Here is a 15,786-nt window from a genome sequence, read left to right as displayed (position 1 = left end):
AGTCTGCAGGGCCTGTGCTCTGGCTGGGAGGCAGCCATAAGCGGTCTACCTTGAATCCTGCTCCCGTGCCAGCAGGCTGCTGGGCTTTTCTGGAATAAAGTGAAGATGCCCTCCCCACCTGATCATGGGGTGGCTTTAGGGTCCTGGAGAAGGGCTGTAGAGAAGCCCGGCCTGGTCCCAGGTCCTACACAGAGCTTCTCTGACCCAGCACCCATGCTTGGGAAGGGCTCCATGTTCTGAACTGGGGGTCCATGTTCTGAAAGGTGGGCATGCGCGGCATCACCATTGCTGGGGCTGCCGTCAAAACACACAGTGCTCTGCTTACCTGGCAGAGGACAGACCGTGATCACAAAGGCGGTTTTCCCAGGGTGAGGCTTCTCCATTGTACTCTGGATGTGCTGATCCCTGCAATTTCCCCAAATGTGGGAAACTCGACTGCGTAATTTGTGGTAATGGGGAACTGCATTTGCACTCTCCCCTGGCATTTTAATTTTTTTTAAAGAAAAGAACAAAACCACAGAGAGTACTGAGCCCACCCTGGGAGTTTCTGATTCAGAATTCGGTGGAAAAGTCAGAATTAGGTGAAATTTTTAACCTGGGACAAGTTCCCGGGAGATACTGGTGTCTCTGGTACTAGGAGAAGCACAGTTTGAGAGTCATGGGCCTGGGTCACTGCCTTTGAGCTGGGAACCTCAGCAGACAGGATGCAGGAGCCTCAGCTTGGATGAACAAACCCTCTAGGAACACTGACTGGTCCTTCTCAGGCCTGATGGAGACAGACTGTGGGGCAAGGCTTAAGGATAGAAGGCCAGGATTAGGAAAGGGGGCTTGTAGGCCTGGCCAGGCACAGAGGTATGGTTTGCTAAGGGACAGCCAGGCTCCCTCAATGGGGAAGCTGCAGCCTGGCCCTAGAGTCAGCTCCAACACCCAACACCCGATGCCAGCCAGGGTTCAGTCTTGGACCTGATCACAGGTGACCCATGACATACCCTGACCCTACCACAGCCTGGACCTTACACCCAGCCACTAAGTGACCACTGATCCCAGCTGCTGACCCTGGACCCAGACCAGGCCTGGCTGGGACTCCTACTTGACCTTGATCTCAGATGTCCTGCAGCAGTATTTCATTAGTCACTGTTGGACAGCTTTTGCAAGTGCAGTCCGATCTGCTGACATCACATCCCACCCTCTCTCAAAACCACCAGACACCAGGACAGAGTGACAGAGGGGGCCGGAGAGGAGGGCCAGTCCCATCAGGGCCCAAACATCACACCAGAGGCTCTAACAGAGAACTGAATACAAAGAAGTGTTCCTTGGGTATTGAAGAGTGGAAGGCAGAGAGCCCAAAGTTATCAGGGACAGTGACTGCAGGAAGCAGCTGCCCACTCTAAGGCTAAGATAAAGGAGAAAGCTTTAACTACAAAAACATGGGAGTCTGGGCCTATAATCCAGGCCTGTGAGGAGGGTGTGCTGGTGATAGGGCAGAGGAGGGGCCCTCCAGGCTGTATCTGGGCCCAGGGTGGGGTGTGGGGTGTGTGCATATTGAGGCTAGTTCTACAGATGATGGAAAAACTGATTTAGCCATTGCTCTGGGAAGGAACGACTGTGGCTGGGATGAAGAAGCTGGGCTGGGGGAGGCTCACCGGACAGGAACCCACTGGACAGAAAGGAGTGAGGATGCCCTTGTTGCCCTTCTTCCCCTTATTCCTTCATCAGGGAACAGCTGACAAAGCAGAAATGCCATCTGCAGGGGGGCAGTCCCCATCACAGAGAGAGCAGTAGAGGGGACCATAAGACAGTAACTCAGTGATGGGGATGACAAGGCCTCAGGAGAGGAGCGAGGGCAGAGGTCAGCCATCTGGGGTCTGGAAGAGGGAGGCACTCAGAGGTCCTGGAGTTCAGCAGAAGTCAGAGCAGGCAGGGCAGTCCCCAGAGCCTCATGCTTGGCTGGTGCGTCTGTCTGTGTTGCCCAGTGGAGACTGGCTGGGGGTGGGGGCTGAGGGGGCAGGCATGGAGAGAAGGCCCATGGGTCGCTCTGCTGGGAAGGCAGAGTTGGCCACATGTGGGTGGGTGATAGAGAGGGGCCAGTTTCTTATCTACCATCCCACAGGTCTGGAAGCTGAGAAGGATGGAGTGCCGGTATTCAAATTCTCCCGGTGGCGCGCAAAAGGACAGGCTTTGCCTGAAGTGGTGGCAAAATACCAGGCTTTGGGGGCCGAGCTCAATGTCCTGCCCTTCTGCAGCCAGTTCATCCCCATGGAGATAATCAATGCCCCCCAGCATGGCTCCATCATCTATCACCCGTCACTGCTCCCTAGACACCGAGGGGCCTCGGCCATCAACTGGTGAGATGGGGCAAAAACACAGGGGGCCATCCCTATACATGTCCCTCCATCAGCCTGACTTGTCTCCTTCCATTAGCCCAAAGCATTTGTAGGGATGCAGAGTGGGCATCATGCAGGTGCTTGTCCTGTGGTTGCCAGCTGTCAGCCACAGAACAGGCTGTGCAACGTTATCGATGACAGAAGGCTCTGGGTGCAGGTGTTGCTAAGCACTCTGCACTCCCACAGTTATCTGAGAAACTGGCACTGTCAGTGTTCCCATCCCCCAGCTGGGACAGAGAGGGCACCAGGAGGTGCAGGGTCCAAGGTGCCAGCCCAGGCAGTGGGCTGGGGGTCCTATTCTAACTTCCACTACCGCTGCTCTGGGCAGCACACTATGTAGAAAGAGATAAACATGGAGCAAAGGATGGCCTCCCCAAGGTAGTCTGACGTGACAGAATTCCCAAGAAGACAACAAAGGGGGTGGCAAGGCAGATGGGTGGTCAAAGAGGGAAAACATTTGAGTTGAGGAAAGAGTGGATTCGTAGTCAGACTGGTCTGTTGGGAGTCAGGCTCTCTGATCTTTGTTGGTGTCACTTCACTTTTCTGGACCTTAGTTTCCCTATCTGTAAACCGAGTATACCTGTTTTCTCTGCTGTGAGGACTCAGTTACATAAGGCATATAAGGCTTTTAGCACAATTCCTGGCCCATAGTTCTTATCAATACATGCTGTTTTCCTTCTTCCGTTTCCCGCCGGAGCCGGTGTCAGTCCTACCCCTGGGAAGAGAGGGCCTCCTGGAAGGTGGCAGGCCCACGGGCCTGCACCCAGGGCGTCCTCCATGGCCCTTCGTCGCGGACTCTGGGTTTCACTCTTCTGCTTCCTAGGACCCTCATTCACGGAGATAAGAAAGGGGGCTTTTCCATCTTCTGGGCGGACGATGGTCTGGACACCGGGGACCTTCTGCTGCAGAAGGAGTGTGAGGTGCTCCCAGATGACACCGTGAGCACGCTGTACAACCGCTTCCTCTTCCCGGAAGGCATCAAAGGGATGGTGAGGGCCTGGAGCCGGCCGCGCCCTGCCCACCCAGACGCACACTCAAGCACCCTCCCTAGACCCAGCCCACTGCTCCTGGAGGCCAGGAATCTGTTCCCCAAATTCAGGATTCTGGAGGGAGAAAGCTCTCACTTCAAGGTTTTAGGGGCAGGATTAGGACAGTGTATTGTATTAGAAGGGACTCTTGCTCACAACGGACAGACCCCAACTCAAAAAGCGTTTAGCAGAAAGGGGACATTTTGGGGCCCGTTTAATAGACAAGGCTAAAGGCAGGGACTGGGTCACGTCCTGCTGAATCCAGGAACTTCAGCTATGACGTCATTAAGTTTGTATTTCTCTCTCCTTCTTCACTCTTTGATTCTGCTTTTCTGTGTGATTAGCTTCATTCTCAGTTTGGCTGCCCTGAATTAGAGGAAACATAGCCACTGTAGCTCAAGGATTCTAATTCTCGATTCCAAGAAAAGAGAAACACTTTTTCTCCTAGAATTTCTTAATCACAAATCAGGGGAGATTCTGATTGGCCAGTTTTGGGGTCATGTGATCCTCATGAGTCAATCACCAGCTGGGGTGATGGAGTGCTCTGATAGGCTGCCTCAGTCACATGCTTCCTGCTAGGAGGAGCTGGGAAGGCCTTCACCTGTGGTCACATGGCCTGAGCAGCAGGGCGGCTCAGTCCCGTGGGCAGCTGGCACTGCTGAGAGGCAGGGTAGCAGGCCATGGGCCTGAGCCCACAGATGGAGATCATATGTGAGGGCTGCTGGCCCCTGCCCGAGGGTGGGCTGACAGGGACAGCCAGAGGCAGAGGTGCTGTCCAGGCATGGGGCAGGAGGGACGGCCAGAGGCAGAGGCGCTGTCCAGGCATGGGGCAGGAGGGACAGAGGCCCTGGGGAGCCCTTGCTGTTTGGGCACAGCAGGAAGCACAGCGGCAGCGTCCACCGTCCCCTCATCCTCAGCTCCTGGACATTGCCTTTTATTTTTCGCTTGTGTTAAACTTGTCTTCCCCACAGACTGACCAGCTCACAAAAATAGAACAAAGTAGACTTGCTGGAGATTTAGTGGTACAGAGAAGGGGCTTACCTGTGCTTCCCACGGCAAGCAACTCGAATACTCCTTGGAGCTGCACTGTCCAACAAGGCAGCCACTGGTAACATGCAGCTATTAAATTAATAAAATGAATTATACTGAAAAATTCAGTTCCTCAGTCTCAGCCACATTCCAAGTCCCCTGGCCACCATGTTGGACCATGCAGACTTGGAATTCGTCCATCACCACAGAGGGCTCCATCGGGCAGCCCTGCCTCAGATGCTCTGACACTCGGTCACTTCCCATTCTTGGCACCTCCCCGTCTCTTCCTGCAGGCTCTTGCTCACGTGGGCCCAGGCTCCTTGGCTCTCCTTCTCTCTCTCCCCTGATTCCTTTCCCACCGCCTTCCTCTTTCCTGTCACAGAGAAACTATTTCCTGCTTCATCTCAGACCTCCAAACTTGCATCTTCAAGCCCACCATGGGGCTCAGGACCCACTCTCCTTACAAGGCAGAGAAGGCTTAGACAGCAACATGGACATTTGTATCTGTGTTATACCTGCAGGGCTTTACTGTTTATATAATCTAAGATCTCAGAAGGTGTAAGATCTATGTAATCTAAACCTTTGCCAGGTAGAGAGGACGGGTCTGCGTCTGTTGTGCAATAGAAGTTAGGTTCACACTGACTCCCTTGTTCATATGGTAGGTGTTTCTTGGGTGCCTGCTGTGTGCCAGGCAAGTCTGGTCAGTCTGGGGAAGGATCCAGGCTCAATGTAGGCCCTGGGACTGGGAAGGAGGCGAGGTCCTACTGCTGGGGGTAACAGCCCACCGGGTCTCCCCAGGTGCAGGCCGTGAGGCTGATCGCCGAAGGCAAAGCCCCCAGACTCCCTCAGCCTGAGGAAGGAGCCACCTATGAGGGGATTCAGAAGAAGGAGACGGCCAAGGTGAGTGCTGGGTCCCTCCACACCCTCATCCTGCCTGTGAGCAGACTGGGGTTGTAGAGGGCAGCCTGAGGAGGCTGGAGTTCAGCCTAGATGGTGCAGGTTGTAATTCTTTGAGACCAGAAGACAGGGCAGCCCAGGTCAGGGATGCATGAAGAGAGCCGTGGAGGAGGAGGACCCTGGCACCTAGGAGGGCAGCAAACAGATTCATTGAGGTCCATTCCAGGTTCCTTCCTGTTCCTTTTTAGGAGGAATGGGCAGGCAAAGCCCACAGGGAGGGAGATGGGAGTTAGGGGGCAAAACATCAGCCATAGTGCGAGCAGCCTCTATGAGAGGGACAGTGCGGGTCTCTGGAGCAATAGCCAGTTGAGGAACCTCAGAGGCCTGTGGGCTGTGTCTCAGCTCAGGAGTATGGGGTGCTGTGTGGGAACCCACAGGGGCCCTGCCAGTGAGGAGAAGCAGGTGGGGCCCTATGGGGTGGGCCTGAGCACATTGTGCTGGGGCATCTGTGTAGAGTCTGGGCCATCTTGATAGCAACAGAACATTATCTTCCCCAAACCATTCTGAAGTCTGTTCAGCCCATGAGAGACTGAGGATCAGAGAGCACCCAGAACTGGGGGCACCAGCTCAGGGACTCCTGCAAATGTCTAAGAGGAAGCTGGGGTTACCGGCTCTCTCACAAGAGCTTGCTCCACTGTCCAGACTTCATCAGGGTGGGAGGGGAGTGAGGAGAGACCAGCTGAGCACACACACCCTGCTCCCCACAGATCGACTGGGACCAGCCGGCAGAGGCCATTCACAACTGGATCCGTGGGAACGACAAGGTTCCAGGAGCCTGGACAGAGGCCTGTGAACCTCTGCAGGTGTGTCCCTGCATGGCTGGAATCCAGCCAGGTGCATTGGTATATCCCACTGGCCATAAGACTGCCATACATGTTTGAACTGGTTGGTATAATAAATAGCCACTGCCCTGGCCCCTACTCCCACTGAGTGCCCCCTAAACATCCCCAGGAATGACAGACCTACCCAGCCTCCAGTAGCTAAACGATAGATGTCCTGCATAGCTGGAAGCCTCCAGGCCCTTGTAGTGCCCCTGGGGCCCAGCTGTATTGGTTGTGAAATATTTTGAGTCTCACTGCTGGGCTTGTGGAGACCTAAGGCCCAATGCTGACTCTGACTTGGCCTCAGGCAGGGTGGGGCAGCACATTCAGGGCCAGGCTGACCACGGGCAGGCCAGATGCTAAAGATGGGGAGCCTTGGGGGTCACAGGCTCTGGTGAGGCATCAGGGGTGGCAGGACTGTGTGTGGTGGTCTTTGTGCAAACCTTGAAGGCAGTCTTGTCCCCGACATGGTCTCAGACTGTCCAGACCCTTGACCCTCAGCCAACTGCCCAGACTGTGGCAGGAAGCCTGCTCTCCTCATCAATGCAGAGCCCTTTGTACTAGCAAATGCACCTTCTGATCAAAGCAACCACTCCTCAGCAGCACCCTGAGAGCAGGTGGCCTCACTCCATGATGCCTGGAGCACATTCTACCCCAGTCTATGCACCTGAGGTCTGAGGCCATGGGCCAAAGAGAAGGGGCTTATGGGGCCAAGGAGAAGGGTCTTATTGCAGAGTTGAGGCAGACCTGCTATCAGCTCCTTGAGGCCACTGAGGCTCCTCCAGGTCTCGTTTGTGCCCAAACAGAAAGGTCCTCAGGGGTCACATGGGCTTTGAGCCGGCTCCCAGGTCTCAGTTGCCGCTGGCCCCTCTCCCCCTCCCAGCCCTGCTCAGACCTGCCTGGGCTGCTGGCTTCGGGGACTTCTTCTCACCCACCGTCTTCCGGTTTTTCTTCCCTTGACAGAAACTGACATTTTTCAACTCAACGCTGAATACTTCAGGCTTGGTGCCCGAGGGAGATGCTTTGCCCATCCCAGGAGCCCATCGGCCAGGGGTGGTCACCAAAGCAGGACTCATCCTCTTTGGGAATGATGACAAAATGGTAAGGGCATGGCTGTGGGTTACTTGCCTGCTCAAAGTCACCTGTGCTCCTGTCCTTGGACTCAGGCCTCGCAGGAAGACCCTAGGCTCCTCTGGAGAAAATGGAAAAAACCAGACCCAGGAGGGAACACTGACCCTGATCTGTCCCTGACTACCTGGCTGGCCCTGAGCAGAGGGTGTCCGAGGCAGTTTACCCACTTCTCTGTTCTGGAAAAGCTGGGCTCCCTACCCTTCCTGGCTAGGCACCCATCTCCAGGCTACTGATTTTCTACATAGACACAGTAACAGTCTGATCTCCCTTTCTTTCCCCTGCACAGGCTGGGCACCCTGTGTGGGTGTCAGAAAATGCAGAATCAGAGAGAAGCCCTCCCAGGGAGCCTGGGCTCAGGGCCTGTCTTTGGTCTATCAGAAGCACCTCTGGGCGTGGGGTCATTAAGCCTCTGTGCCTCAGCTCCCATCTCTTTGAACAGGGATGCCGTGGGGACTTAGCATGTGCAGAGCCTTGGGAGCCATGCCGGCCACCTGCTCTTGTTATTAGCAGACTCACGGTACCAGCAAACACTGATGGAGCACCTTTTATGCCAGAACAATATATACGCATTAAATTTAATCTGCCCAACAACACTATGACATATGTATAAATATAATATCCTTATAGAGGAAAATACGGAGATTTAAATAACTTGCCCAGGATCATCCAAGCTAGCCCGTGGCAGAGCTGGGATTCAAACACTGAAATTCTGGCTCCAAAGCTGTGATACTGATCTTGGCCATGGTAGCTTCCTGTTCATATGTGCTCTACTACTCCTTCTCACATGAGCAGCCGGGGGTAGGGAGAGGGCAGGCAGGGGTCTTCCCACACACTGACAGGGTCTGAACAAACCCAGTGGGCATGGTACCCCCAGCTGTGTTGCTGTGTCCAGCCAGCTGGAGTGAAGCATGGCAGTTTGGGGCCTGGCCTTTGCTCACTCTTGGTGTCCAGTCTGCTGTGCTCCCCTGTCAGAAGGTCTAGGCTGCTGTTGATGTCTGCAATGTAGTGTTTTGGATATCCAAGATTGATATGTGCAGTTGCAAGAGAATATCTGTCTGTGGTCAGGTTCCCTAGAAGCAGCATCTAAGGTAAAAATTCTTGTGCAAGTGATTTATTGAGGCAATGTTCCAGAAAAATCATGCCAGGCAGTAAGGGCAGAGGAAAGTAAAGTAAAAGTTCAGGAGAAGTCTAGCCTGGGGCTGCTCCCAGGGTGGGCTTTGGAGTATTAACTGCACTCTCCAATTATACCTGCCTGTCCCCACCTCTGGCAGCCTTTGGTTTCACTGGCCCCTGGGGTGGGGTAGAGGAACCCCCAGGCATAGTCCTTTGGCCTCTCTGTGTTCAGGAGCTCTTATCCATCCACAGCAAGCAAGGAGGGGACAGTTCAGGCCATTATCATCCATCCCTTGCTGCAGCTGGAGGACAGGGCACCAGCCACAGGGGTCTGAGCGGGGCACCCACAGCATCTGCCCAGAGAACCGCAAAGACAGCAGTGCAAAGAAGGCAACTAAGTGTCTAAGAGGAAGCTGGGGTTACCAGCTCTCTCACAATAGCTTGGTCCACTGTCTAGAGGTGGTCAGGGTGGGAGGGGAGTGAGGAGAGACCAGCTGAGCACACACACCCTGCTCCCCACAGATCAACCCAGAAGACCCTGGGTTGAAGCATCTCTCAGGCATGCCCTGTGGGGTCTGGCTGGGCTTTAGCTTGCAGAAAGCACCAGAACATCTTTGAAAGGCAAAGGAGTGAGGGTCAGGCTGAGAGGCCAGTTCCAGTTCTGGCAGAGCATGCATAGAGGGTGCCATTCTTACATCGCCACTCTTAACGCATGGAGACATGCACCCACCCATGAGCTTATCCATAACTCTTTTTTATATGTGTTTTTTTCCTGGCCCTTAACGAAAGCATTTATTGAAAAACTGTTGATAAACAAGCAGGCCCCAAACAATTCAAACATGTTATTAAATACAGTAAATCTGAGGCAGACACTAGAGTATCCCAGAGTCATGAGCTGCAATAGGGGTAGTTCATGTCTGGCAGCCAGAATTCCCTTGAACTGATGGCTGGACGCAGGCTCTACCCGGTACCAGCTTGAAGTGCTGTCCTGAAGCTGCAGACTGCAGGGCCGGCCAGACCCTTTTTCAGCCTCTCCTCTTCCCACCTCTGTATCCCACACAAGCATCTGGTGATGTTCTCCAGGTGCTTCTGTGGCAGTTCTGGGAGCTACTGGGTGATGGTAGGATTAGTTGTTTTTCCAAGTTTACTTTCTATGTGGTGCCTGAATGACGTTTTCTTTTTTTGATCAGTAGGAATCCTTTTTTATAGAAGTAATAAAGTCATTACACTTAAAAACAAAGTGAAAGTGTGGTGAGAGTGAGTGATGGAAAATCGAGCAGCTGGCAGGGGACACAAGCTCTGCAATTTCCTCTTTGTCCCTGGAATGGTGGCCTCCCCACTGTGAACTCCTCATCACTAACCTGGGACTCCTGCTCCATCCTCATCTGAAGGTTGGAGACAAGGCTGGAGTGCCCGGCACAGCACCCTGTGTGGAACGCCTTTATCACTGCCTCAGGTCTGACCACAGGAACTGTGAAATCCTTCCTTTTGCAGCTGCTGGTGAAGAACATTCAGCTGGAGGATGGCAAAATGATCCTGGCCTCGAACTTCTATAAGGGGGCAGCCAGCAGTGCCCTTGAACTGACGGAGGCGGAGCTGGTTACTGCAGAGGCTGTGCGGGTAAGAGGCAACTTCAGGGCTGCCATCCAGTTGTGCAGGTTGTGCCGAGCACATGTGTTCTGCAAATTGCGCTCCCCAGAGTTGGGCAGTGCCAGCCCTCTGTGGGTGTCTGTGTTGGCCCCAAGTACAGTGTTGGTTCTGTCTTGTCTTGAGCTTTCTGTTGTCTTCTTGCTGCTCCTTCCTCTGCAACTGGGACCCTGGGATCTGGCCAGTTCAGTCTGACTCTTCTAAGGGCTCATTGTCAACAGTTAATGAGTGAAACAGAAGCTCCTGGAATATTTGAAAGAGTCAGGTGTCAAGCCCATTTCCCCATGATTAGAATGTGAGCACTAGAGCCTTACAGAAAGGCTGCACCAGAGGCAGCATCCTGGGCTGTGACCAACACAAGCTGCCTGTGAGGCACACCTGGGCTCCAATCCAGCTTTGCCCCAATGTGATGCTGTAGGGAGCTTCCCTCTCTGAAACTCAGTCTTCTCAACATGAATTTCCATCTACGCTCACCTCCCCGGATTTGTTCCTGACCCTTCATGCTCCCTCCCACTGTATCCTTCTTCCCTGGGTGGAGAGAAGAGAGCTGGGGAAGACCTTCAAGAGAGAAGGAACAGCAAATGGCAAGCCCTAACAGGGCAGAGGCCTCCTTGTGTTCAGGGAGTTGCCATGGGAGGACACTGTAGCTGGAGCCCAGGGGGTGAGGGGTAGAGTCAGGTGGGCACAGCTGGGGACCTTGGGTGTTAACAGCACATGTGGGGCAGGGCTCAGCAAGGATGGATGTGAGGCACTTGTGTGATCCAAAGGCGCTGAGAGCCAGTAACTTCCTCCTTGAAAGTGGAACACCTTGAATGTCTGTTTTTAAAAAGTCCTATTTATTCCAAACATATCCCTTGAGCAGTTGCTCTGGCCCTGACTTGGTCTGCCCTGGGGTTGCAGGGCCAGCCGGACAGACAGCCCTCCTGGAGCCCACAGCTGAGTGGCTCTGGGGATGAGCTGGGGTCATCTGCTTGTAGATGTAGATGTCAAAAGATGCTATCTTACAACAGCTGCAGCTGAGTCCTGCATCTGTAAAATGGGAATAACAAGCCCTTCCTCAATGGATGTTGTGACTGGTAGAGGAGATAACACACATGAAGAGGTTTAGTTCAGTAAATGGCATCTTTGAGGAACTCAGTACCCATTGACAATACATCTAAGCATCTCATGAGAAAAGCAGATACTTCTAGAGTGTGTACTCTGGACAAAAGTTCTCAGAAAATGAATTTGGAGAACAGAGACTTTATTCCAGTGACCAGTTTGCAAACCATCCAAAGGCAGTTTCTGGTGTAACAGGAAGGTGCGTTCCTGAGAACAACGGGAAGGGTGGGATTTTATAGAAAAAGCTCTCACCCAGGTCCCCATGCAAAGGAAGGGTTGAAACCAGTTCTAATTGGTTGGTACAGCTGAGCCCTGATTGGCTGGTTCAGGTGAGCTCTGAAAGACCCAAAGATAAAATGGTGCAGGTTTTGGGGGAACCCAGAGTACATGTGTGACCCCTAGAAAGCAAATAGTCACTTGGCTGTGTTTTAAATTTAGGCCCAGTTAGCTGCTGGGGATCCATCTTGAAGGATTGGCTCTTTCAGGTTTGCATTTGTTCACCATGCACATTCAGAGTTCCAGGTCCTCCTGGAAGAGCAGCGTGTTTATTCATGATAACAACTCTATGCAGTAGGTACCTTCAGTACCTGCATGTCCCACCTGCGGAGCAAAGGCCTGAGGAGTGGAGTCCGGGCTCTAGAGAGCTGGGCTCGAGTCCTCCTTTAGCTGTTCACCATGCAGCCCCCTAAGGTCATGGCTAGGATGGCTATCATTAGGCCTCTTGCTCACAGCTGCACTCGGCCTCCAGGATGTGTGATCTGGAGACCAATGGGGTAGAGGGAACATGGCCAAGACGAGGAGAGGTCAGTCTGGGGCTGTGCAGCTCCCTGGTGTTGGTGGAGGGGCCTGGCCTGTGACTGTCCAGCAGAACACTCCAAGAGCCCACTGTGGGCTGGGCAGGTCGTGGGCCACAACCCCCTATGCCCTCCTGAGCTGAGGCTGGGCAGGTGCTGCCCATGGTACAAACATTGTGTTTACTGACTCTCCCTGTAGTCCAGACTCTGCCTGCCTCACACACGGAATCCTCACCCAGCTGCTGTCAGCACTGAGGGGCTGTCTGCATTTTGATGGCTTGGTGGGCTTTGGCTTTGTGGTGCACTCAGTGACCAGTCTGCCGCACTGCCCCTTTGTGGCTCCACTCTCATCTGATAAGGGCCCTGGACGCTAGCAGTAGCCATCCAGTAGTGGACGACTGGTGGCCCCAAGTGGCGTGATCTGAGGCAGGTAGATCCTGCCAGTAGAGTGGCCAGCAAAGGTTTTGGGGAAGAGGTGACACAGGAATTGGACCCTTAAGGATGCCCAGGACTTAAATATTAGCTGGGGAGTCAGAGGAAGGTGTCATCAGTAGGTGAGAGCCTAGCAGAGGCCTCAAGGGGCAGGCAGCAGGTGTGCGGCAGACAGCGCGTGGCTTGTCATGGTGTTGATGGTCACCCTGAGGATGAGAAGGGCAGATCCATGACATTTTTCCAAGAAAGAAAGAGGAGAGCCAGGGGTGCTTGTGCCAGGTGTTGGGGGAACTGGTTCTGATTGGGCCTGAACCAGCATCTCATGCCTCACCCCCATCCTGGGCCCACGATTGACAATGGCCTGGAGTTCATCCAGAGAGTGAGGACCTGGCTTGATATTGCTGGGGCCCCTCCTGGCTCCTGCCCCACTGGGCCTCACCAGCAGCCTGCCCAGAGAGCAGTCGTCCCATCTTGACTGCTGGACAGCCTTACTGGGTGCCTTGGCGGGAGCTGAGCACCCACATCCACAGGGCTGGCTGGCTGGCACTACTGCCCTCCATAGGTCCCAGACTCAATCCTTCATAGGACACAGACCAGTTAGCATCTTGGTGAGGTCAAGACCCAGGTCTCCTGAGCCCATGTGTGAGCCTCATAGTCACCCTCAGGCCCACCCTTTCCCCAGCCTGCTGCTACAACACCCGGGCATCGGTGTCACCCTGGGGACACCAGAACCTGAAAGCTAATACCAAGGTGAGTGGGGCTAAGAAGCAGCTGGGCCCTGCCCTTGTAGTCCCCAGCCATGCCTAGAGGCCTGGCACATCTGTCCTCCATCAGCTGGACTGCCATGGGGACCCCAGAGAAGCCGGGGGTTGAGGTGAGGTGACCGTGAGGACAGCAGCCAGCATCAGAGGGGCCTGGGCTGTGGCAGCTCCTTCTTTCCCAGAAGGTGGTCACTCCAGGACCGTTAGGCCTCCTGGGAAGAGGCAACATCTTGGAGGGTACATAGAGAAGCCCATCCTGGCCCCAGGCCATCCGCGAGTCTGTTCGGGGGTTGCTATCCCAGGGTGGCACTTGTCCCCAGCTCCCCTGGGCCACCCTCTCACCAGACCTTGCTTTGCAGAGTGCTTGGCAGCGGATCCTCCCCAATGTCCTGGAGGTTGAAGACTCCACTGATTTCTTCAAGTCAGGGGCCGCGTCTGTGGACGTTGTGAGGTAAGACCAGGAGTGGAGGGGTCCTGTCCCAGGTACTTGGGGCTGTGTCACAAATGTCTGCAAAACTGAGCAGCAGGAAACAATCATTTGCTTACTCATGGATCATGTGGGCCAGGGACCCAGGAAGGGCCAGTGTGCAGGTCTCCTGCATGCACATCTGGGTGGGCAGCACAAATGAATGGTTGCAGGTCTTTATGCGAATGTTAAGAGGGGCGCAGTTGCATGCAGCCTCCCCGGGGAAGTTCTAGGAAGGAATTTGGGAGGAGTTGATTCAGAAGAACAGTACCGAGTTCATGGGGAGAATTGGGGTTATGTATTGTGCCAACCATTTGTGCTGTGCAACAACGCACCCCAAAACATTGAGATTTCAACCAACACCGTGTCCTTGGCTCACAGTTCTATGGGACGACATTGGTGCTGGGCTCAGCTGATTTGCATCAGATTCAGCTGCTGTCAGCTGGCCTCACATAAGCTGCCGGGTCAGCTTGGGGCTGGCTGGTCCTGTGGTGGTGCTGGGTTCCAGGAGGGAGAGCAGGAGCCTGTGTTCATCGCATTCTGTTTGCCAAAATGAGTCACAGAACAGGTCCAGCTTCCAGGGGTGGGGAAAGAAACTCCACATCTTGCTAGCAGGTGCTGCACCTTCACATGGCCAAGGCTGTGACTGCAGGGGTGGGCGCTGTGACCAGTTTTGCAATCTACCATGCATCAGTTGGGGCTGAGTCGGCTGAGTTGGGCCTATGTGCTTGGAAACCTTGGGCGCTGTGGACCTCTAGTAACTCACTGTGAGGCAGTATGCAGTTTAGAATAATTGTTTTGTAAAACATATGCCAAGAAGAAGAATGTCAGACACCTGAGAGAATGGTGTCCAGAGGCCAGGTCATGCCTTGTGTACAGCTACCGAGCTGAGAATGCAAAGAAAGCAAAACTGCTTTTCTGTAAATAGTTAAGAGTGTGTGTCCTTTAAAAAAAAAAGTGGCCAAAAAAAAAAACCACATAATATAACATCTACCCTCTTAAAATTATAACTTTACATTGTAGGATTGTTAACTGTGAGCACAGTGTTGGTCAGCAGATCTTCAGAACTTTTTATCGTACAACTAAAGCTTTCTATCCATTGAACAGCCACTCCCCATTTCCTTCTCCCCCAGCCCTGGCAACAGCCATTCTTTTTGCTCTGTTGAGCTTGGCCACTCTAGTACTTCATACAAGTGGAATCATACAGCATTTGTCCTTCTGTGACTGGCTTGTTACACTTAGCATGATGTCTTCAAAATTCAGCCCTGTTGTAGCACATGGCAGGATAGCCTTCTTTTTATGACTGAATCTTATTTCATTGTACAGATAGACCATATTGTCTGCTCATCTGTTGATGGACATTTGTGTTGTTTCCACATCTTGGCTGTTGTGAATGAATGTGGAAGAGCATGGGAATTTGAGATCCTGATTGCAGTTCTCTTGGACAAATACCCAGCAGTGAGATTGCTGGGTCATATGGCAGTTCTACTTTTAATTTTTTGAGGAACCTCCATATTGTTCTCCATAGAGGCTGCACCATTTTACATTCCCACCAACAGTGTACAAAGATTTCATTTTCCCCGTATCCTTGCCAATACTTACTTTCCTTCCTATCTTCCTTCCTCTCCCCTTTTCTTCTTTCCTTTTGAACAATAACCAGCCCAACAGTAATGAGATGGTATCTCATTGTAGTTTTTATTTGCATTTTTCTGATGATTAGTGATGTTGAGCATCTTTTCATATACCTGTTTGTCATGTGTATGTCTTCTTTGGAGAAATGTCTATTCAAGCCTTTGCCCATTTTTAAATTGGATTATTTGTTTTGTTTGCTATTGAGTTGTAGGAACTCCTTACATATTTTAGGGATTAACCTCTTATCAGGCATACGGTTTGCAGAAGTTTTCTCGCATTCCATGCTGATTGTTTCCTTCGCTTTGCAGAAGCTTTTTACTTTGATGCATATTACTTGTATATTTTTGCTTTTGTTTCCAGTTCTTTTGGTGTGATATTCAAGAAATCGTTGCAAAGACCAATGTCATGGAGACTTTCCCCTATGCTTTATTTTAGTTTTACAGTTTTAAGTTTTACTTTTAAGTTTTTCATATATTTTGAGTTGATTATT

General features: G+C 52.7%; 1 protein-coding gene and 1 non-coding gene across 2 annotated transcripts in view; both read left to right on the top strand.

The window, feature by feature from the left end:
• The window catches only part of ALDH1L1 (aldehyde dehydrogenase 1 family member L1), an 81,204-nt gene that overhangs the window by 23,670 nt on the left and 41,748 nt on the right, over nucleotides 1-15,786 (top strand). Inside the window, exons 3-9 of the mRNA XM_023215303.2 lie at nucleotides 2,111-2,345; nucleotides 3,208-3,373; nucleotides 5,240-5,341; nucleotides 6,106-6,201; nucleotides 7,183-7,320; nucleotides 9,958-10,083; nucleotides 13,558-13,649. Of these exons, the coding sequence (XP_023071071.2) occupies nucleotides 2,111-2,345; nucleotides 3,208-3,373; nucleotides 5,240-5,341; nucleotides 6,106-6,201; nucleotides 7,183-7,320; nucleotides 9,958-10,083; nucleotides 13,558-13,649 (955 nt within the window). The remainder of the gene's footprint in view (nucleotides 1-2,110; nucleotides 2,346-3,207; nucleotides 3,374-5,239; nucleotides 5,342-6,105; nucleotides 6,202-7,182; nucleotides 7,321-9,957; nucleotides 10,084-13,557; nucleotides 13,650-15,786) is intronic.
• Nucleotides 318-480, top strand: LOC111545462. Its single transcript, XR_002732472.1, has one exon. It is a non-coding gene; the product is annotated as a U1 spliceosomal RNA (small nuclear RNA).

The sequence above is a fragment of the Piliocolobus tephrosceles genome, chromosome 2 (assembly GCF_002776525.5).
Source record: "Piliocolobus tephrosceles isolate RC106 chromosome 2, ASM277652v3, whole genome shotgun sequence".
Lineage (NCBI taxonomy): Eukaryota > Metazoa > Chordata > Mammalia > Primates > Cercopithecidae > Piliocolobus > Piliocolobus tephrosceles.
Note: the sequence above shows the minus strand (reverse complement) of the source record. Positions and strands in the feature narration are given on the sequence as shown.